At 45.7% G+C, this 23,700-nt stretch overlaps 1 protein-coding gene across 23 annotated transcripts in view; it reads right to left on the bottom strand.

Annotated features, from left to right (window-relative positions):
• Positions 1-23,700, bottom strand: part of FAM227A (family with sequence similarity 227 member A) — a 96,670-nt gene that overhangs the window by 70,180 nt on the left and 2,790 nt on the right. For 13 of the 23 annotated variants that reach the window (XR_012039232.1, XR_012039231.1, XR_012039230.1 and 10 more), the window contains exons 2-8: positions 21,717-21,929; positions 19,901-19,971; positions 14,344-14,413; positions 13,685-13,761; positions 11,677-11,823; positions 2,573-2,674; positions 1,961-2,065 (exon numbers count right to left, since the gene is read on the bottom strand). Coding sequence is in view for 18 of the 23 variants with exons in the window: in XM_072843947.1 (XP_072700048.1) it covers positions 1,961-2,065; positions 2,573-2,674; positions 11,677-11,823; positions 13,685-13,761; positions 14,344-14,413; positions 19,901-19,971; positions 21,717-21,858 (714 nt within the window). In the remaining 5 variants the exon portion in view is untranslated. Of the gene's footprint in view, positions 1-1,960; positions 2,066-2,572; positions 2,675-11,676; positions 11,824-13,684; positions 13,762-14,315; positions 14,414-19,900; positions 19,972-21,716; positions 21,930-23,500; positions 23,604-23,700 lie in introns of those variants that run through there. The other 10 variants (XM_072843944.1, XM_072843950.1, XM_072843961.1 and 7 more) reach the window with 10 other exon arrangements.

The following is a 23,700-nucleotide window of genomic DNA, read 5'->3' as shown; positions in this document are numbered from 1 at the left end:
CCTTGCTTGTCCAGCAGCCTCCCCCTCCCCCAGCTCCTCTGCAGGTGGTCTGCGGCTCAGCCTTCTGCCACCTGCAAGAGTAGCCCAGATGAGGACATACCCTTGACCTGCCCATCTTGCTACCTCTGGGAGATAGCAGGAAGTACTACTACTGGGTTTTTTTCCCTACGCATAGGTGGTACTGCTGTTCCTTCTCAACTTGAGTTGATCTTAAATTACACATTTGTATCTGGCTTAATTCATTTAACAATATATTGTTATATATATATAACACTATATATAAGCATAAGCACTTCCTTGGGTTCTTATCAACTTTTTGGAATTTTCTTTTTTTTTGCCAGGAGTGACCTTCATAATATTGTGCTGAGTAGTCATATCAAAATCATTCAACATCCCCATCAATGGATACTATCCCTTTACATTACTAATTATGTGGAATAATTATTTTGTTAAGTATTTCTCTGTCTGGCACATCGCAGGCAAAAATCTGTTGCATGCATGAGGGAAGGCAGCTTTTCCTGAGTATTCGATTATGACCTCCAGAAGATAGAATCATGATAGCAATTACAGCAGTTATGATGCACTTGGGGCGCTGGGCGATATGTCAGATGCCTTACAAACATCATCTTACTTAATTAATCCTTAGGATAACTCAGTGAGCGAGTTATAGATATCCATTTTATAGATATATTTTATATATCGAAACTGGGGCACAGAACATCGAAGTGATTTGGTAGGTGGACACTTAACTAGTATAACTGCCTTGTAGCAAAAATGTATTAATTTACTTCTCAGACTCTTAGAGCACCATTTCCCTAGATGCTTCACAACCCTGGGAATCATTCTTTTTAATCAATGCATCTAGCAGGTAAAAAGGAGTATCAAATGATTATTGTTTTATGTTTTTAATCTTTTTAAAAAAGATTTTATTTATTTATTCATGAGAGACACAGAGAGAGAGAGGCAGAGACACAGGTAGAGGGAGAAGCAGGCTCCCTGCGGGAAGCCCAATGTAGGACTCCAACCCAGGACCCCGGAATCACGACCTGAGCCGAAGACAGATGCTCAACCACTGAGCTACCCAGGCGCCCCTCATCTTATCAATTTGTAAGAGTTTTTTTTTTTTTTTTTAAGATTTTATTTATTCATGAGAGACGTACAGAGAGAGAGGCAGAGACAAAGACAGAGGGAGAAGCAGGCTCCATGCAGGGAGGCCAAGGTGGGACTCAATCCCGGGACCCCAGAATCATACCCTGGGCCAAAGGCAGGTGCTAAACTGCTGAGCCACCCAGGGATCCCTGTAAGAGTTCTTTTTAAAAAGTTTTTATTTAAGTAATCTCCACACCCAAAGTGGGGCTTGAACTCACAACACCAAGATCAAGAGTCAAATGTGCCTCTGACTGAGACAGCCAGGCACCCCGATTTGTAAGCGTTCATTACACTGTGTGATGTATGTGCTATGTGATTTCTGCCGTTTCTCCTTTGCCTTTTAACTCTGACTGTGGTACTTTAAATAATTTATGTAGTTAAATCAGTCTTTGTGAATATATGTATATTTATACTTTTAAAATTACAGGCTTATTTAAATACTACAGAAATATATAAAATGGGAAAGGAAGTCTCTTACAGCCTCATTCCGCAGTGATAACCATTGCTGAGTTTGGTAAGTATTTTTCTAGACCTTTTTTTTCTATTCAGAGGCACACATACATATATATATACACACACACATACACATTTTTAAACACAGAGTTCTATAAATTGCTTTGCTTTTTACTTAAAATATACCATATATAAATCTGCCTTATTTATTTTAACTGCTGCATTACAAGTCAGTGTATGAATATAGCACAACTCACTGCTTACTCCCTCACAGAATGTTATGGGCATTCTATTGGCAATAGAAGTGAAGAGATATCTAGTGTGATTTTTTTTTCTCCAAACAGTGCTTGATGCTCACTTTTAAGAGAGCCTCTTCATAGTGGGACTTGAATTCATGCAGCAAGAGAGAGGCGTAGTTTTGGGATATCCGGTCAAACAGCTTATTCTGGACCTCCTTGTTTGGCTACCAGGAATAAAAGTGGAGAAGGAATTACTAGAGCCCCTGGTTTAAATGGCCAACAGCTGAGATTCTGAAATATGTACTTTTCTCATGTTTAGGAACCTCATTCTTGAGATATTTAACCTCATGTTATTAATGAAATAGTACACTAATTTTCATAGGATTTATAAAATAGATATATACATAGAGACAGATTGTTGAAGAAAGCACCCAAACTCTGGGCTGGGAGGTCCTGACTCTGCTTCCGGCCCTATGCTTGACCAGCCATGTGACACAGACTGGTTCCTGACACTCAGGGAGCTACAAGACATTGTGCAGTGGCTAAGGCATGGGGTGTCTGGGTAGGTGAGGCACTGGGGAGGGTGGGGGCGCGGGGGCGGGGTGGTCAAGGTGGCAGATGAGGCTGCAGGAGTGCTCCACAAAATCAGAGGTTTACAGCCCATGTGAAAGAGGCTGGGTTTGTTCTAGAGAAAAATAAGCAAGGGAGAGAAGCAATCAGATTTGTGTTACCTGGTACCTCTCATGAAAGATCCACCAGAAGCTGTCCAGCCACATGGCTCTTGGAGAAGGAGAAGAGAGGAATTTCTCTAATTCTTTATCTGAACAGAAAGACTTGAAACAAACAAACAAACAACAAAATTCAAATTATTATTCCTGTTGTTTTTGAACACTCATTTTTCACCTGGAGCCACAGGCAGATTCATAATCCTCTCCATCCAAGACCCACCTTTCCCCTTCATTCCACAGCTTGAGGCTGTTACTAATCATACCATCTTCCCGCCAGTCATCTGTAGAGTTAACATACTTGGGCGTCACCTTAAAAACAACACTTACCTTTCATTATTATTATTTTTTTAAGATTTTATTTATTTATTTGAGAGAGTGAGAGCCGGAGAGATCACAGAGAGAGAAGCAGACTCGCTGCTGAGCAAAGAGCCTGATGCAGGGCTCGATCCCAACCCAACAGGATCATGACCTGAGCAGAAGGCAGACAATCAACTGAGCCACCCAGGTGCCCCACATTTACCCCCCCCTTTTTTTTAAGATTTTATTTATTTATTCACGAGACACACAGAGAGGGAGGCAGAGATGTAGGCAGAGGGAGAAGCAGACTTCCCACAGGGACTCCAATGTGGGACTTGATCCCAGGACCCTGAGATCACGACCTGAGCTGAAGGTAAGACGCTCAACCACTGAGCCACCCAGGCGTCCCAACACTTTAAACCTTTAAAGTAGGTGTCAACTATTTGTCTTTCCAGGTGTTTTTACATGCTCTCATTTACCATTACAATGTTTTGTTTTATAGTTTGTTTACAGTTTACGTTTTACAGATGAGGATACCAAGGACCAAAGAGCTAAGGTTACTTGTCCAAAGTAATAAGCCAGCGAGTGGCAGAGCAGGGACTGAACCCTTTAACTCCAGGCCCCTGCTCCAAGTTCTCACCTACTTCAATTAGCTACAATCAACAAACACAGATACTACACAAATGCAAATCACTGGACCAGAAGATTCTGCCGGGTTCCTAGTAAGCCTATGGAATTCTAAAACTTAGAATAGAATATCAGGGAACTCGGAGTGATGTGGTTTTGGTAGGTGAGGTCTGGAGCCAATGACCAAAAAAGAGTTTTTGAGACGTCTTTGGTGCAAAACGGTGGTTCTATGAAAGCACGGGGACAGAACCCTTGGGCAGAAAGAGCTGCTGCCCCAGGCTTGTGAGGGATGACTGATTAGATGCCTGCAGTGTGGGGGGAGGTAAGGAAAAGGGAGTTTTCAAAAGGATTTGCATAAGCTAAAGAGTACCTACAAGATACTGGAAGCCTTGCCATTGTCAAGTTAAAGGTTGTTTTTTCTTCTAACAAGGCATTAACATTAAGACAGTTGGGAACTTCCTGAGGAATGTCACAGGTCTCCCACCGTGGGTGAGAGAGTTGTTTGTAGGGTGTCAGTTTGTGCTTTGTCCTCAGCTAGCCCTCTGTTCCCCATCAAGAGGGGCAGAAAATTCAGATTTCATTGCGATGCCATATGGTCTCGAACCTTACTCTGATTGCAAAGCTACTACCTAAATAATATAATATTGTATCCTATTTGTTGAATGCTTACCCCGTGTCAGGCCCTGGGCTATGCACATTCACTCCTTATCTCACTTCGTTTTTCACAATCTATGTGGTAGATACCATAAGTATCCCTGATTTATAGAAGAGGAAAGTGTGGATTGAAAGGTTAGGATTCCTGCCTAAATTCATATGGCCTGGAAGGCTCTGGAAGCAGGCCGCTTGACCCCGGAAACACCAAACAGGCTGCCTCTTAGCATTATGAAGAGTGAAGAGCAAAGAAATTCTGATGAGGGCTAGCTGAGGACACAACACAAGCTGACACCCTGCAACTCCACCCCCTCACCCCCACCAGGTGGGATGAGTGTGACATTCCTCAGGCACTCCTGGCTGCCCTAAAGCTAAGGAAAGGAAAAACAAGTAGTTAATTTAGAGAGAGCACAGTCCAGCAAGACAGGGGGCTCCCTCAGCTTACAAATGTCTTAGTGATTTACAAGAACAAAGAATTTTTATCAATCACCTAGCTTCCAGAAGGAAATGGACATACAGGGCAGCTGGGGGGCTCAGCGCTTTAGCGCCACCTTCAGCCCAGGGTGTGATCCTGGAGACCCGGGATCAAGTCCCACGTTGGGCTCCCTGCACAGAGCCTGCTTCTCCCTCTGCCTGTGTCTCTGCCTCTCTCTCTCTCTCTCTGTGTCTCTCATGAATGAATAAATAAAATCTTTAAAAGAAAAAAAAAAAAGAAATGTACATACAATTAAATGTCCTTATAACCTGTAGCCCAAGGATGCCTGAGTAGCTCAGTGGTTGAGCATCTGCCTTTGGCTCAGAGAGTGATCCCGGAGTCCCGGAATCAAGTTCCACATCAGGCTCCCTGCATGGAGCCTGCTTCTCCTTCTGCCTGTGTCTCTACCGCTCTGTTTCTCTCATGAATAAATAAATAAATCTTTAAAAAATAATAATAACCTGTAGCCCATTGACAGAGACTTGAAGTGGGAAGAGTGTAATATTCCTCCAGGAAGCTCCCAACTATCTTAATGTTAATGCATTGCTAGAGGGAAAAAAACAACCTTAACTTGGCAGTGGGAAGGCCTCCAGTATCCTGTAGGTACTCTTTAGCATATGAAAGTTCTTTTGGAAACCTCCCTTTTCCTTACCTCTCCCAACCCCCAAGTATATAATCAGCACCCCTCACAACCCCGGTGCAGCAGCTCTTTCTGCCCATGGGTCCTGTCCCCATGCTTTCATAGAACCACCATTTTGCACCAAAGACATCTCAAGAACTCTTTCTTGGTCATCGGCTCCAGACCTCACCCCAGCAAACCTCACCTATATGTCCAAACTACATCAATCCCACTTTTACCTCTCTCCTAGATGCAAAAGGGAGAGACCCCCTGGCTCTCCCTTCAGGCCCACAGAAGCTGAGGGCATGGTGCATTGATAAGCAACCCTCTTATGAGCAGGGAGCTCTCTGATCCCTGCTCTTCACTTTCTTTTTCACCATTCCTCCTGTTTCCTTAGAGAAAAAGTATAGTCGGAGCAGTTAAGAGCAACAATTAGGTACCAGACTGCCTGGATTCAAATCCAGCTTTTACACTTACAAGCTGTGTGACCTTGAGCAACATTCTTGAACCTGTGTGTACTCGGGTTCCTCATCTAGAGGAGACAGGGAAACTGAAGGACTCCATAAAAATCTTTTCACTCCTTTCCCTGTTTCTCTTCTTGCCAGGACTTGCATCCCCACTTTACACAAGCCTCCTAATGCAGATAGTGCATCCTTCTTATAAAGAACAAGGAGTGGATGATTTCTCTGGAAGAGATGACATCTGAGGAAGGACCAGGTGACAATGACTAGAGAAGCCATCATATGTGTCTTCCAGACCCCCTGGTACTAGGCATTGACACCAAGAACCCCTGGCTCCAAGGGATAACACTTGGGCCTTTGTCTTTGTTCAAACCAGTTCCTGGCTGCCTGCGAGGACACATACACCAGACCACCACCCTCAACAAACACCCCAAGCCACAAACATAGACAAGACTCACATCCCTTTCCTGAGTCTCCCAGACACTGTCTCTACCTGCACTTTCCTGACATCTTCAATAAACTCTGCTTTTACCTCCTGCTGGCTTGTGTTTGCTTTCTGTCCTGTGAATAGCCAGGGCCCCTCTTGGCTGGTCCCATGGGACGCCCCCCTCCCCCACCAGGTCCTGGGACACAGCCTGCTGGCATCACAAAGAATGGAGGTGACAGGGATCCCTGGGTGGCGCAGCGGTTTGGCGCCTGCCTTTGGCCCAGGGCGCGATCCTGGAGACCCGGGATCGAATCCCACGTCGGGCTCCCGGTGCATGGAGCCTGCTTCTCCCTCTGCCTGTGTCTCTGCCTCTCTCTCACTCTCTCTCTCTGCGTGACTATCATAAATAAATAAAAATAAAAACAAACAAAACAAACAATTAAAAAAATAAAAAATAAATAAAATATTAAAAAAAAAAAAAGAATGGAGGTGACAGCGATAGTTCCCACCTCCAGGACTGCTATGATGATTAGCGAGCGAGACCTACAAAATGCTTAGAATAGTGCCAGGCACTTAGGAAACACTCGCTAAGGGTGTGCTACTTCTCATTCATTCATTCCCCAGTTTCCTTTCAAAAAGGATTTCATTTCAGCCCTTCAATGGCTATTTACTGGTCACCTGCTAGGTGCTTGGGTGGTGATGGAGAGTCCCTGCCCTCGAGGTGTTCCCAGGTAAGCAGACATTTGTAATCTAGTGTGATGGGTGCCCTGAGAGAAGGAATCCAGGGGGATATGGAGCCCAGAGGGGCAGCTAACCTGTGCTCGGGGTGCCAGGGGAGGCTTTGAGAATAAAAACAGCTGGATGAAGAAGAGAGAGCTGAGAGCTCCACAGACAGGGGGAAGCATGTGCTGAGGTGGGGAAACAGCAGGACACACATCTGGAGAACTTCAAGGGGTCTCTGTGCAGTGGAAGGCACTGGGTGTGGGTGCTAAGAGGCCAAGCAGGAGTCAGACTATGAGGCACCTGGGTGCTGGGACTGAGGGTTGTTCTGGCAGCTGGCACCAGAGAATTTTCAACAGGGCACGAACACCATGAAAATTATTGTTCTGGAAAGATCCCTCGAGGCAGCATAGAAGGTGCATTAGAGGGGACTGAGATGGTAAGGCAGATGGTATGCTGAGCAGCAGGTGTGGTGACCCAGACAAGAAGGCGTGGGCCTGAATTTGGCAGTGGCAGGGGGTAAGAGGAAGTACGGTCAAGACATGACTGCTGGGCCAGAGGGGCGAGGGCCAGGGAGGAGACTGGCTGGTGGAAGGCTGTGGTTTTTGACAAGACAGGGAGAGAAACAGGTCTGAGGGTCAGCAGAGCAGGAGGCAGGGAATATGGGAGTGGGGCGCACAGCATGGGGTTTGGAGATATGACACAGTGGGGAGCCTTGTGCCGGGAGAAGATGCCTCATGTCCACCCTCCACTGTGCCCATGCGTCCGTGCAGAGGGAGAAGATGGAGTGGAGGTAGGGGTCCCCAAGAACATGGGCTCGGAAGCCCAAGTGTGCTGCCTGAATAGACGGAGAAGCCAGCACAGAAACCAAGGAAGGACAGAACTTCCGAGTGCAGGGAGGTCAGTTCCCTGGAGGGGGTCAGTTCCACGGAGGGGTCATCTAAAGTGATAACAGAACACATCCTCTGGGGACGCCTGGGTGGCTCAGTGGGTGAGCGTCTGCCTTTGGCTCAGGGTGTGATCCCAGGGTCTTGGGATCGAGTCCCACATTGGGCTTCACGCATGGAGCTTGCTTCTCCCTCTGCCTGTGTCTCTGCCTCTCTTTCTGTGTCTCTCATGAATAAATAAATAAAATCTTTTAAAAAAAAACAAAAAACCACATCCTCTGGACTTGACCTTCTGAGAGCAGAGGGTAGAGTGACTTGGGCCACAGTCAGGGACAGAAACAGGGACAGGCTGCAGTGACAGAAAGAGAGCGGCCATGAGCAGTGAGGGCAGCCGGCACCCCCAACTCTTCGAGTCCCAGGTGAGGCTCAGTACCAGGCTGGGGCCAGCGTCCAAAGAGGGAAGCAGGCCTTTCCTCCGCGTGGAGCTCACAGTCAGGGATGCCCTCCAGAGTCTCTGAACCAGAGGCAACGTGGGCTGCCTGCCCAGAGGGGTGATGGAGGAGAGGGTGTGAGGAGGCAGAGAAGGGTTTGCGATGGCCCCTGAGCAGGATGGAAGAGGGACCTTTTAAAGGTAAGACATGGGAGCGCACAGTTGGCTCAGTCAGTGGAGCGTTGAGACTCTTGGTATTAGGGTCATGAGTTGGGGCCCCTACATCGGGTATGGAGATTCTTTCAATAAATAAAACTTTAAAGAAATAATACAATAAAATAAAAGCTTAAAAAAATAAGGGCAGCCCAGGTGGCTCAGCGGTTTAGCGCCTGCCTTTGGCCCAGGGCCTGATCCTGGAGTCCTGGGATCGAGTCCCATGTCGGGCTCCCTGCATGGAGCCTGCTTCTCCCTCTGCCTGTGTCTCTGCCTCTGTGTGTGTGTCTCTTATGAATAAATAAATAAAATCTTAAAATAAAGTAAAATAAAATAAAATAAAACTAAAGGTAAGACACAAATTTGCCTTGAGTTTCCTGGGGGCTGAAGAAAAATATTAGTTATAAGCATCAGTTATACGATTAAAGGCATGCCAGGAGATACACAGTTTTTCTGGGGATTAAGGCCTAAAGAGAACATTCCCCATGGGACCTCCAAAATAAGACAGTGGTCACTGTCCTTGGGGCTACCCACATTGCAAATGGAATATGAGTGTGCGGCTGTGCCAGTGGGCACAAAGGTCACATAGGGACGGCCGATCCATGAAACATACAATCTAATTATTCTCAAGTCTTTCTTCTATTTATTTTTAAAGTTTATTTTATTTTATTTTTTTAAAGATTTTTAAAATTTATTTCTGAGAGACAGAGAGGCAGAGACACAGGCAGAGGGAGAAGCAGGCTCCCTGTGGGGAGCCCGATGTGAGACTCGATCCCAGGACCCCGGGATTACGACCTGAGCCAAAGACAGACGCTCAACCACTGAGCCACCTAGGTGCCCTAAAGTTTTTTATTTATTTAAGTAATCTCTATTCCCCATGTGGGATTTGAACTCATGACCCCAAGATCAAGACTTGTATGCTTTTCTGACTGAGCCAGTCAGGTGCTGCTTTCTTCTTTTTAAAGTACAGAAAAAGGAGAAAAGAAAAGCTATAACCTTATCACTCAGGGAACACTGGTAATATCTATGGTCTCATCCCCAGATTTTCCTCTATGTGTGCTTATTTAACACTGTACTATAGAGTTTTATATACTGATATATACATTTTTTAAATTTTTATTTATTTATGATAGTCAGAGAGAGAGAGAGAGGGAGGCAGAGACACAGGCAGAGGGAGAAGCAGGGTCCATGCACCGGGAGCCCGACGTGAGATTTGATCCTGGGTCTCCAGGATCGCGCCCTGGGCCAAAGGCAGGCGCTAAACCGCTGCGCCACCCAGGGATCCCTGATATATTTTTTTAATTTAACATCACTGCATACCAAAATATACTCTTTATAAACACTCAGTTCAATGGCTAAGTAGTCCACAATATATGTACTCAAAATGACTGTGCTGGCCTTTTATTAATCATCCTTAAACTGTTTCTAATAATGCTGATAATAGAAATGACCATTTTTTTGAGAATTCATTACTAAGCACTGGACCAAGTACTTTTCTTTTTCGTTCTTTCCTTTTTTTTTTTTTTTTTTAGTACTTTTCATTTTTAAAAAAGATTTATTTATTTTAGAGAGAGAGTGAATGTGTGCACGTGCATAAGCAGGTGAAGAGGGAGAGGGAGAGGGATGAGCAGACTCCCGAGTGTGGAGCCCAACTCCCAGGACCCTGAGATCAAGACCTGAGCAGAAACTAAGTGTCGGATGCTTAACCAACTGAGCCCCCCTGGCACCCCCTAAGTGCTTTTTATACACTTAAATAAGATCCTTCTCCTATTTAATTTTACAATAACACCTCTACACAGAGACTGCTCTTAACCATATTTTACAGAAGAAACTAGAGCCCAGAGAGCTCCCTAGCCACCAGCATGTACTACCTTCCAGTTCCTTGCTATCATAAATAACAATGCAGGGAACATCTTTTTACATTGTCCTGGGGTAAATCTGATGCTCTGAGTACCACCACTCCTCCATCTCTATGCTGAGGACAGCAGGGGATCAGGTACCTGACTTCAGAGTGACCACTGTCTGGTCAAAGGCTGGCTGCAGCTGGAGCACACTGGAACTAGGTATTGGAACTCCAGCAAACACCACCATCATACTGGGCAGTACCTAGCCCGAACAGATCATCACTCTTAGAGAGTCCTAATGCAAGATGCGGAGGAACGAGACATATGGAACTGATGTGGAGGCAGGGCCGGAGAGAAGGCAGTAGGGAGAAGAGAGAAGGGAGTAAAGGAAGGCCTGTGGGGGGAGGGGAGAGAGAAGGAGAGAGAGAAAGAGAGACAGGGACGGAGGGAAGGAGAGAAGAGAGAGAGAGATGGAGGAGTGAGTGGTTTGAAGCAGCAGTGGGAAGTGCGCATAGATAAGACTAAGAAGCTGGGCCCCGGGAATGGTGGGGTGACTAGTTAGGAGCCAAGGGGACAAGGATTGGAGCTGTTCTGGGGACAGGGTGGTTAGTGAACAGTCGTGAAGGGCACTGAGGCACAGCTATAGAGCTATAGCTACCATATTCTAGGCTTCCCTCACTCCCCACCCCTCCTTAAACTGGTCCCCAAGTCCTGAGTGACCAGTGCTGTCTCACACAGGTTCTGGGCCTCAGAGTGCCCCCACCCTGCTTCCCAAGGAACCTACCACCCTCCAGTACCCCAAGTGCTAATTCACCCCAAGTGGTACCAAGGGGTGTAGGAGGAAAATGTTCTAACTAATGTCTAATTAAGAAAAACAAGAAATTAGGGCAGCCTGGGTGGCTCAGTGGTTTAGCTCTGCCTTCAGCCCAGGGCATGGTCCTGGAGGCCCTGGATTGAGTCCCACGTCAGGCTCCCTGCATGGAGCCTACTTATCCCTCTGCCTCTGCCTCTCTCTCTCTCTGTTTCTCATGAATAAATAAATAAAAATCTTTTTTTTTTTAAAAGAAAAACAAGAAATTAAGATTACTAATAAACAATGTAGCTGTTGACAACAGAGCAAGCATATCATTTATAAAGAAACAATACATCATGAGGGCACACGCTCAGAAGTTTTTGCTGATAGGATATGTGATCAAAACAGTCTGGAAACCAGTGCTCTGGGAGGAAGAATCTAGATTTTGGAGGGAACGTGTAGGCTTGGGTTCTAATCTCAGCTCAGTCACTTGCAAACTGCGTGGCCCTGAATGACTTACTTAGTGACCTTGACTCTGTTTCTTGGGGTATAAATCAGGGAAAGCTGCATCTGCCAGGAACACAGCTTGCTGCAAAGCTGGGGTACAGCTGGGCCTCAGAGAGCTGATGTCACACTGGTGAACTGCCCACTGTCTTTCCTTACCTTGCCACTCAGGCGGTTTCTCTCAGCCCGGACCACATTGCCCACCATGTCACAGAAGTTCACCCCGTTTGGAAGCCTGTTTGGCACAGCGCTGTTAAATTGTGGGTACTGGTACAGCTCCACCAGCATGTTTTTATGGGCTATTTTCTGAAACAAAAAGCAGAATATAGAAATAAGGTCCATCATTTGACAGTTTAAAACTAATAACAGGATAGCTTCCCCTTTTCCTCATGAAGACAATATAACCAGTTTATAGAACACTGGAAAAAATAGGGGTGCATTCATGATCCCAGCACCTCTAGCCAAACTCCTATTGATGTTATTTCTGATTTTTCCCTTTCAGGCTTTGAGCACCTATATACAAATATGTATGTGTAACTTCACTCACTTTACAACACAGAAACATAAACACACACACACACACACACACTTTATGTCCTCGTTTGTCCACTTTAGATTTTCCACACTGTTACACTGTCTTCAAATTTATCACTGGGGAGCCTGGGTGGCTCAGTGGTTGAGCATTTGCCTTTGGCTCAGGGCATGATTTACGGGGTTCTGGGATCAAATCCTGTATCAGTCTCCCTGCAGGGAGCCTGCTCCTCCCTCTACCTGTGTCTCTGCCTCTCTCTGCGTGTCTCTCATGAATAAATAAATAAAACCTTTAAAAAAAACTATCACTGAAGACATCCCATCATTTAATTAACTATACTCTCTGATTACCTCCAATTAATATTATAGTCTTTGATAATTTGGAGCATGTAAGTTTCCTCCCTTTTGGGTTTCTTCATTTAGAAAGAATTTCTTTTTTTTTTTTAAAGATTTTATTTATTTATTCACGAGAGACACAGAGAGAGAGGCAGAGACACAGGCAGAGGGAGAAGCAGGAGGCTCCATGCAGAGAGCCAGATGGGGGACTCGATCCCAGGACTGTGGGATCATGCCCTGAACTGAAGGCAGACGCTCAACCGCTGAGCCACCCAGGCACCCTAGAAAGAATTTCTTAAAGAGACAATATAATAACTACAAAAAGTGTGAAAATATAGAAAATTGGAAAGAAGAGACAGATTACCATCACCCATGGCACCTACTGGAAACATTCTCAGGGACTGAGCTGCTTTCTAACTGGGCTCTGGCATTGGCCAAACTCAACTGATGAACTGCTCTGACCCCGACTCACACAACCCGGGCCAGAGGTCAGCTCCACCATTTACTAGCTGTGCCACTTTGGCCAGGACATTCACATCCATTTGGCCACCATCATAGGCAGGATGCCAGTTTCGACCCACTCTCTCGACCATCAGGCTTTGTGCTGTGTGGGAATTTCCTGGGCTAAAAGGTGGAAACAGGGTAACAATAACAGATGGTTTCGTGTACTCTGACCTTTAAAAGTTTGAACACAGGAGCTTGGGGAGCCCTACCTTGTCATGTACCATCAATAAAGTATACTGTACCCCCCAAAAAAGAAAGTTTGAACACATATGACCTGGGTAGCTAAATGAGCAAGTTGGGAGAATCTTCACTGGAGTGGGGCCTGATGGCGGCTGCGGAGGCAGCGGGCAGCCTGGCCATGGGCGGGTGACTGGCACTCTGCCATGAGCCAGATGCATGATGCTGGACAGGTTGCTGACCTACTCCTATCAGCTTCCTGTGGCGTCCAAGTGACGGACACAACTTGCTCCACTGCGCGAATGGGCCTCTTGGAGCAGGGCAACAGGCGGCTCCGTGTGAGCTCACTCTAAACTGACTGTTTCTAAGAGGACACACCTTGGAAGTTCTAAAAATAAACAGACAAATGACCTCTGGAACACTCTTCATTCTAGCCCTTCAAGGGTGGCATGAGAAATTCTAGTGTTATCAAGGTGCTCTAAGATCCTCTAAAAAGGGCACTCTGTGGTTTTCCTGTACCATTGCCAGCCAGGTGCCAAGTGTCCCCTCCCCAGGACTAAACTCTATTTCATGCCCAGCAGAAATCAGTCAGAAAGAGACCCAGCAATAGATCCCTTACCCTTCTACTAACGAAAGATTTGACATTCCTGGATTGTGAGCCTCTGCATGTATACTGTGATCTGCTTTGAGTCTTGTCTGCAGAAGAATGGAAGAGAAACAGGATGTGAGTAACCATGGGGTCTGTTCACCACTGTGCAGTAATTACAGCTGCGATTTTTCACTCAGCCTGAGCTGCCGGCTGCCAGTTACACTCTTAGTCTCATTGGACCCCACTTGCGCTGCTGACTCACTAAGATTCCCTTCCTGATGGGTTAGACTCCTTGCCCCAGGAGCACACAGCATGGGCTGTGAAGGCAGGCTGGGACCTGAATTCAGGACCTGCTGCAGACAAGCCGTTCCCTTGCTCCAAGCTGGTTTCCTCATCTATAAACTATGTTCACTGGCATCTACCCCACAGGTGGGGACATTATGAAGATTTAACGAGGGAATCCGCATGAAAGCAGTGGTGCAGTGAGCCACATAGCAGGCCGTCTCTAAGTGTGCAGTCCTTCCCCTCCTAATTTGCCCAATGCCAGCAACTCAGATGTGAGGCTCCTTCAGAAGAGGACAGAAATATCCTCAGCTGAAATGCTGGATTCCCGCTTAACTGCATTTGAGATATTAACAAAAGCCGAACCCCACAAAAATACCAGCAAGGCTATGAGAAAGGATTTTTGCCTCTGTCTCTCAAGCCGCCGCGACTTTTCTCTCTCAAAGCCTTCTTTTCCAGCTCAAATCTCTCAATTGCCTTTAAAAATCAAAAAGAAAAGGGGCATTAGGGCGGTTCATGCAGATCTCTGACAGGGGTAGGGTCAGAGGTCAGGCCACTTCTCCTGTTGGTGTGCAAAAGTCCTGGAGCAAAGTTGGTGGCAGTGCCTCACTGTCTTCCCCCTAGGTGCTAGGCCCTTGGTGGCCGTTAGTGTCACTGACCTCATCCCTGCCCCACCTCAAGTGTCACCACCATTACATTCCCCCACCTCTCCCTCTCTCACACTGCTCCTCCTCCTGGCTATGCCTCCTCTTGTCTACACCTCTGAGGGGTACAGGATTTGGAATGGGGTTCCAATCAAGCTCCATGGGTTAAAAGCTATTGGTTAAACCCTCTGAGGGGGGCAGTGATACCTACCTTCTAGGATCCTTGTAAGGATCACATATAAAGTATTGAATGCATCTTAAAACACTAGCACAGAGGTTACTATCAGGCAGGAGCTGCTCAATAAAGGGAAATTATTATTATTAATCACCATACCCTTGATTGCTCAAGAGATTTCTCTTGATCTGACTTCCCCACCCTTTGTTGAGGAAAGAAAAGAAAAATTAATGTCAGTGATCCAACAAGTTGTACTGATTGTCAACCATGAACCCAGCACTGTTCTTGGATAATAAGAGTTAACGAAGAATTATGATTCTGTGCTCTTGCCCTAGGAATTTACAATCTGTTTGGATAGTCATATCAGCATACATGGGCCAATTAAGTCCTAAACTGCTATGTTTGGGATTCAAACAAATGAGAGCAGCGTGAGTTGGAGCAGTCACAGAGGAATGCCCAGAGAGGTAGGACATGAGTGTTGGGGGGCATGATGAGGCAGCTGTCTGTTGCCCTCCATAAACTGTGAAATGCCCCTCTAGCCTCCCATCACCTTATCCTAAATCGGCATGTATGTAGGTGTATGTAGATGGGGAAAGGGGTCACGTTGGTAAGTCTGTCGACACTGTTGCTCCGAAAAAAGTAGCATGATGAATGAATTGAACGGGTATATGCCAATGTTGCAAAACAGCAGCATCTCTGAGCCTTATCAGGGTGCCATTGTAGCCAATATTATCTGGGCCTTGGAAGGATGGACAAAATTTGTATACAGAGAGAGCAGAAAGGATAGATGAACATTGGAATAAAAACAAATTTCAGGGGAAAATGTGACACCAGTGCTGGGCTGTTTGCCTTTGGGATGAGAGCAGTATGGACAAGGGGCAAGTCAACTCCTAAACCTGGCAAGTGACCAGCATTGTTGGGGAATTATTCAGATATACCAATTCATTAGAGAAGCTCATTCCTGACATCTGCCTTGGGTCATGAATTGTTTATTTACTGTGGCTCTTGAATAGATTTTAAATTGTAAAAACTAGTAAATATTTTACAAGGTACAAAATCTAATAGTCTAGTCACAAGTCTTCCTACCCACCGCCCACATCCTTAGTTCTTGCCTAGCCTTCCAGAGAAATCCTGTACCAACAAGGATTGCATCCTGTGTGATGCTCTTTACACTTTCAGTTTTTTAAAATGTTGCAAGGGATTCTGATGATCACTTAGGTTTTGGTGGCACTGCTTCAGGTAGCTGAGAATATGAGGCTGAAGTACAGCAGAAAAGCGAGAATTTGCAACCCTATCATTCCTTCCATAAATATTTCCTGAGCACCCATCAAAGCCCATCAAGGATGCAGCAGAGAGCAGTGAACACCATCCCTGCCCTCCAAAGGTTCACAGGTTAGTGGGGAGCAGCCAGTGATTATGAAGTGATCAGTGCTGCCATGGGGAGGGACAGGATGCCAGAAGTGTGCCCAGAAGGGGCATCTACACTAGTCCTGGGGTAGAGGACACGGGAAGGCCTTTCCAGAGTGATGAGCTGCAGGAAGAGGAGCCTGCTGTGGCTGTGTGGATGGTGGAGCTGTGATGTGGAGTGGGGGAGATCTCGAGGGGAGGGAGACTGGAAAGGGGACCTAGGTGAGGTTCATGGCCAGAGATGAGGGAAACCCACACTCAGGGCATGGAAGAGGGAATAGAAATAGGACTTGGCTACATGGGACGCAGGGAGGAGGACCTGGGGCTCACTCCTTCATTAGTACACATCTATTAAGCACTTCTGAACACACCAGGCGCTGTGCTAGATGCCAGCCATCCGGGACGCAGGAGAAACTAGTCTGGCTAAGGTGCTGACTCAGGAGAAGCATCCACACAGTCAAGGCCTGGTGAACATAGAACAGGGCAACCCGCAGCCAAGAGAGGCCGGCAGGGTAGCCTGGGGATGGGCTCTGGTGGCAGAAGGCAGCTCTGACGGATCTGGCCGGCTGCTTGGGCAGAGGACAGGTAGGACAGGCGAAGGGTCCCTTCCTCCAGGTCATGTGAGGGCCCTGGGTTGCTCCTGCCAGCCCCTTCCTGGAACTGACTGGTGATGAAGACCACCTGAGGGGATACGCCAATGCTAGGTAATCTTGAAAAGCCACTGGATCCTGCTTCTAGGAGGAAAACATCCTTTTTCCTCTTTTTAAAATTATCATTTAAAAAAAGCCACAGAACTGACACATAAATAACATTCCTATTGTAAAATACCTAAACATTACAGAAATATATACAGTAAAAGATGCTTTACTTGCCTTCCTCTTTACCCTCTTTCCAGAACTGACCCTACTGACTGGTGTGTATCCTTCCAGACTCTTCTCCTACACATTGGTATGTATGGAATGTCTCTCCTATGAGCCGGCACTCTTCTCTGCCCTGATTTAAGGGTCTTTGTGGGTTTCTTTTGTTTGTTTTTAATAATTATTTTTTTTTCTTTGTCGGTTTTAACTAATTCTTGCAGCAGCCCTATGAATGATACTTTATTACTGTTATCATTTTCTAGAAGATGGAGGGCAGCCCTGGTGGCTCAGCAGTTTAGGGCCGCCTTCAGCCCAGGGTGTGATCCTGGAGACCCGGGATCGAGTCCCACGTCGGGCTCCCTGCATGGAGCCTGCTTCTCCCTCTGCCTGTGTCTCTGCCTCTATCTCTTTCTCTGTGTCTCTCGTGAATAAATAAATAAAATCTTTAAAAAAAAAAAAAAAAGAGATTCACAGAGATTAAATGATTTGCCTAATGTCACAATGTGAGAAAATAATAGACCAGGAATTTAAAGTTAGACAGTCTTACTCCAGAGCATATGCCTCTAGTGCTATAACCTCTCCCATGGATATGTGCACAAACACAGATACAAGGTTTCTTAACTTACAGGCAATCACACCAAATAGCGTGTGTCTGTTTTGCCTTTACTCACAATTCGATTGGTAGTGTAGGGGCAATTGAAACTAGTGGTCTCATTGCTGCATGACTAAACAACAGTTTAATCTCTGTGAAAAGCAATTTGAGGGGATCCCTGGGTGGCTCGGCGGTTTAGCACCTGCCTTTGGCCCAGGGTGCGATCCTGGAGTCCCGGGATGGAGTCCCACGTCGGGCTCCCGGCATGGAGCCTGCTTCTCTTTCTCTCTCTCTCTCTGTGTCTCATGAATAAATAAAATCTAAATAAAAGAAAACAATAACCCTACAATAACCCTAAATATATGTGTTCTCTATTTCTCTTTTTTAGATTTTATTTATTTGACAGAGAGAGAGAGCACAAGCAGGGGGAGTGGCAGGCAGAGGGAGAAGCAGACTCTCCATGGAGCAGGGAGCCTGATTCAGGGCTTGATCCCAGGACCCCGGGATCATGACCTAAGCCAAAGGCAGATGCCTAACTGACTGAGCCACCCAGGCATCCTGATTTCTAAATGCATATAAAAAGTTCTAGAAGGATACACACCAATTATTGATGGTTACTTCTAAGGAGTAAATTGGGCTGGGAGTGAAGTGACTTTCAGAGTTTACTTAATATACTTGTCAATGGTTTGAGTACTTTATATTTTAGAGAGAGAGACTGTGTAAGCAAGGAGGAGGGGTGCAGGGAGAGGGAGAGAGAGAGAATCCCAAGTAGACTCCACACCAAGCAGAGCCCAATGTGGGGCTCCATTTCATGAGCCTGAGATCATGAGTGAAACTGAAAGCAAGAGTCGGATTCTCAACCGACAGAGCCACCAGGTGCCTCCATTTGAATATTTTAGAATAAGTATGCATTACCTTGCCATTTAAAATTTTAAAAAACAAAAACAAAAAGACAGACTCAAAAGATGAACTGGCCCCAAAAAGTTAGCACTAGAAAAGTTGAGGGGAGAGGGTAAAACTGAAAACTATGGAGGCAATGACCAGCTCAGGGCCCTGGGGCTGGAGGAACTTGCTGGAGAGTAAGCTGCCAAGGGGATGGGGTCAGGAGATTTAGTCAGAGTGAAGCAGCAGAAAATATTTGCAAAAAACACATCTGGTAGAAGACTGTTACCCAAAATACACAATGAATTCTTAAAACCCAACAGTAAGAAAACAACTCAAAGAATGGGGCGAAGACTGTAATAGACACCCCAGTTAAGAAGATCAACAGATGACAAGCAGGCACATGAAAAGATGTTCAATTCCACATGTCATTAGAGAATTGCAAATTCAAACGACAAGGAGACATTGCTATATACTGATCAGAATGGCCAAGATCCAGCATGCTGACAACACCAAATGCTGGTGAGGATGGGGAACAACAGGAGCTCTCATTCATGGCTGGTGGGAATGCAAAATGGTGCAGCCACTTTGGGAGACAGTTTGGCGGTTTCTTAGAAAACTAAACATACTCTTGCCATCTGGTCCAGGAATCGCGCTCCTCACTATTTACCCAAAAGAACTGAAAATATATGTCCACACAAAACCCTGCACAAAGATGTTCACAGCAGCCTTATGTATAATTGCCAAAACTTGGAAACACCAAGAGGTCTTTCTGTAGGTGAACAGGTAAATAAACTGTGGTGCATTCAGACAAAGGGACCTTCTTCAGTGCCAAGAAGAAACAACTATTGAGCCATGGAAAGACATGAAGCAAATTTAAATGCATATTACTAAGTAAAAGAAGCCAGTCTGAAAAAGGCCGCATACTGTATGGTTCTAACTCTATGTCATTCTGCAAAAGGTAAAACTATGAAGACAGCAGAAAGTTCAGGGGTGGCCAGGAGTTGGCAGGGCTGAATAGGAGAGGCACAGAGGATTCTTAGGGCAGTGAAACTCTTCTGTATGATGCTACAAAGGTGGATATATGTAATTGCACATTTGTCGAAACTCACAGAATGCACAGCACAAAGAGAGAACCCTAATGTAAACAACGAATTTGGGGTGATAATGATGTGTCAATGCAGGTTCATCGACTGTAACAAATGTACCACTGTGGTGATGGGGAGCTTGTCCAGGTGTGGAGATAGGGGTATGTAGGAACTCTGTCCTTTCTCCTCACTTTTGTTTTGAACCCAAAACTGCTCCAAAAAATAAAGTTTACTAATAAAATATATCTTTCAGATCTCCATTGTGCAAATGTGCTTTCAGATAAGTGGAGGAAGCCTTGTATTGGGACCCGTAACTCACCAGGCTGTTGGGACTCAGATCTAGCTCGCCAATCGTTTGATTCACCTGGTGTATGGAGCCAATAAGGCAGGCTGAGAGGTGAGTCTGCTAAGGAAATTCTCTGGGTACTGATCACACAGGAAAAGGACAGGGCTAGCTAGCCTGGCTCACTCTCTGAGCTGTCTCTTCACTTAACAATTTTCTTTACAAACATTCACACTTTTGTCGTTTTAAATGAGTTGCTTTATAAAGTCTAAATGAAAATTAACCATATCCTAGACACCTTGGAAAATATAAAAAGAATCATCCATTATGCTACCATGCTAACAACTTCTGTTAGGATTTGGGGAAATTTTCTTCCAGTATTTTTTATAACATACATTTTACATAATTACAATCTCAGCGAATGTCTATTTCAGGACTCGACTTCTCTTCCACTCATTATTATGATCATTCTCTATAGAGCTAAATAATCCTCATAATATTTTAAACGGCATTATATGAATCCATTTAGAGAATGCGCCTTAATACATTTAACTGTCCCATGGCTATTGAATATTTAAGTTGTTCATAATTTTTTTATGATAAATAATGTCGTGATGCACATAGAGAGCTGTTTCCATGTTTGGGATTGTTCCTTTAAGGGAGACTTTCAGGTGAGGGATGACTGGGTCAGAAGTATCTCAACCTTGTTTATCACTATTGAAATCTCTGCTCAGTTCAAGGGCTGCTCTTGTTATCCTCTTTACGTTTGCATTTCTTTCTGTCTTAGACTCAATTGGTCTAGGAAATATCCTCGTAGAAGCCCCATAATCCTATCACTCCTCACTGCCTTCATATAAAGCAGAGTTCACTCCTTTTTCTATTACTCTCAAGGGTTCTTACAGATCGGAGGATACTTGACAGATGAAGATGCCAAGAAAGGACATGATAAAGCATAGGAAGTGAAATGGGTTAGTTAGGTTGAGATGAGTGAGGGATTAAGAAGAAAGAGGGGACATTAGAAAAAGACCCAGGAAAGTGAGTCTGAGTAGCAGACCCTGATGGGATCACTTGTGCTCATCTCCAGAAGGGTTTCTGAGAGGCGCAGAAGACAAGGGGATGCAGAGGGGACACCTGCAGCTTGGCTGGCAGCAGCAGGACTTGAAGGTCAATGAGCTCTTGATGAGACCAGAAGACATGGGGTTATTTATAACCTGAGAGGGTTATTTGCCAGATGAGCTCTAAGGTCCTCCAGAGATGGGCTTCTGAGGGTCCCTGGCATAGAGCTCAGAGTCAGAAGGGAGAGGAGATCAACAAAGGCAGGGCTAGAGAAGTCAGATGCTGGAAGAGGCCCGGGTGGGGGTGGGGGTGGAGTGGGGGAGGGAGGATGCCGGAAAGGGCAAACTCGAGCCCAGGTAGAAGGGCTGGCAGGTGAGAAGAGGCAAGGTCAAGCTAGTGAGATCAACAAAGTTGGGTCTTAAGCTCATTTGTCTGAGGGGCAGAGCGCTGCACCAGGACTTCTTGGTTGCTATGTATAATTCTTAGGAAAACAGAAGAGAAAGAATGAGACAATGAAGAAAATGAGCTTTCCCCCCTTCTTCTTCCCTGTTCTTTCAACAAATATTTCCACACTTCTTCTTTGGGTCCCTTCCTGATGATCTTAGTAAAATAAACTCAAACCATCTGTCATGGTCTCAGATTCTTTTGGAGGATTGGTAGGGCTTAACTAATTGAAAACAAATTAACAAGCAGATAAGGAGAGGGCCAATAACTTGGGTCACAGATGCAGACACTAGTTACACATCTGTGGCAGGTGTATTTGGTCTGAGTTGTAGACAGCACCATAGAAGGATACAGGGTGGATTGTCCTCCAGGGTCTTCCTCACAGCATTCTTCACCTTGTTCTGTGCATTGAGAGATACAGTCAGGTACTCATCCACTGGTACCATTGGCAAGGCAGTGACATTGATGACATCCATGTTACTGAAATAAGCCATTGTCCAGTTTCTTGTAAACTTAAGAGCCTCTCATTTCCTACCCCAATCTTGTTTTATGTTCAACCAGCCTCCTGGAAATCACAAACAGCATAGAACCATCTTAGAAAACACAACCACAGGGATCCCTGGGTGGTTCAGTGGTTTAGCGCCTGCCTTCAGCCCGGGGCATGATCCTGGAGTCCTGGGATTGAGCCCCACATCAGGCTCCCTGCATGGAGCCTGCTTTTCTCTCTCTCTCTTTCCGTGTGTGTCTCTCATGAATAAATAAATAAAATCTTAAAAAAAAAAGAAAACACAATCTGGCAAGCTGGGCTGATGGCGAGGCACATGCTGCAGGCAACGTGGGGAATGGAGGCAATCCTTTTGCCAAGCCCTTCTGAGGATTTCAGACATACACTCTTCCTGTTGATACCCGACCCACCCCGTTCCCATGAAAACTGTTTTAGCATTTAAAATCAGGAGACTAGAGTGCTGAAAAGGCCAGAGCTCCGGGCCGCCTAGCAAACCAGTAACCAAACTAGAAAAGACACCAAAGTCCCATCTCTCTGAGACTCTTCTGCTAAGTCAGAGATTTGGCTTAGATTCCCTAAGACCCTTTTCAGCTCTCAGATGCTATGACACTGGGTCAGTCCATCTCCTCGGCCTGAGGCTCCCGACCTACCTGAGGCTTCCTGCTCCCTCCCAGGAAACCAACCCCATCACTACTTTTCCTCCTGGCTTCAGAACACTCCAGCCGGACTGCTTTCCTGGGTCTATTGGCCAGGAGTTCGGACTACCATTCCTGGCTCTTCCATGGCCAGAGCTGGTGGCACAGGCCTGGTTCTAATGAAGTAAAAGACTCAGATGGGCCTTCAGGAAGCTCATATGTAATGGAAGGACAGAGAAAATGTAGTTTAGTGGGAAAATCGCCCCAGGGGCTCTTTCACCACATTCTCTTTTTCTCGCCTTCTGCTCCGCCTCTTTTCCCCAGCCGTGCACCCTGTATGCCTACCCCTCTGTCCTTCCTCCTGGTCCCTGCTCTGCTATGCTCCTAGCACCTCTAAGCCTTTTCACATGCTGTTCCCTCTATTCCACGCTCATCCCGAGATCTATCTTTTGGAAAACCTTCTCTTCTAAACAATGTGTTTGTTTGTTTCTTTTTAAGTAGGCTCCATGCCTCATGACCCTGAGATCAAGACCTGAGCTGAGATCCAGACCTGAGCTGATGGGCAGCCCAGTGGCTTAGCAGTTTAGCGCAGCCTTCAGCCCAGGGCCTAATCCTGGAGACCTGGGATCGAATTCCACGTTGGGCTCCCTGCATGGAGCCTGCTTCTCCCTCTGCCTTCTCTGTCTCTCTGTGTCTCTCATAAATAAATAAAATCTTAAAAAAAAAAAAAAAAAGTCCTGAGCTGAGATAAAGTGTCCGATACTTAACTGACTGAGCCGTCCAGGTGCCCCTCTTTTGGAAAACCTTGAAATACTCCAGGCCATTAGTTACCACCCCTCCTCTGGGAAGTTCAGAATCCTGCTTCCATCTCTCCATTACAGCACTTACAATTCTGAACCGGAATTATTTGCTTCCATAACTTTCTCCATTATCCAAATTATTAATCCCCATAGATTAGGTACTCTCAATATTTGATTCCATTTTAGACTCACTCACCATACTTCTTTCTAGTCCAAAGAAGCTTGGCGCTGTCCCAAGTCAGTTAGATTGCAAGAAAGGCTGTCCCAGGCCCAGGTCACTATTATTTCCTCCTTTTGCTCTATAGGCAAAGGGGAGAGGGTAAGGAGGCAGCAGGTGCATCGCAGGGCTTCTCACTTTCCTCCTACCTACTCCACAGCATGATTGCAAAATTATAG

Source organism: Canis lupus, chromosome 11 (genome assembly GCF_048164855.1).
Source record: "Canis lupus baileyi chromosome 11, mCanLup2.hap1, whole genome shotgun sequence".
NCBI lineage: Eukaryota > Metazoa > Chordata > Mammalia > Carnivora > Canidae > Canis > Canis lupus.
This window is presented reverse-complemented; position numbering and strand designations above follow the sequence as displayed.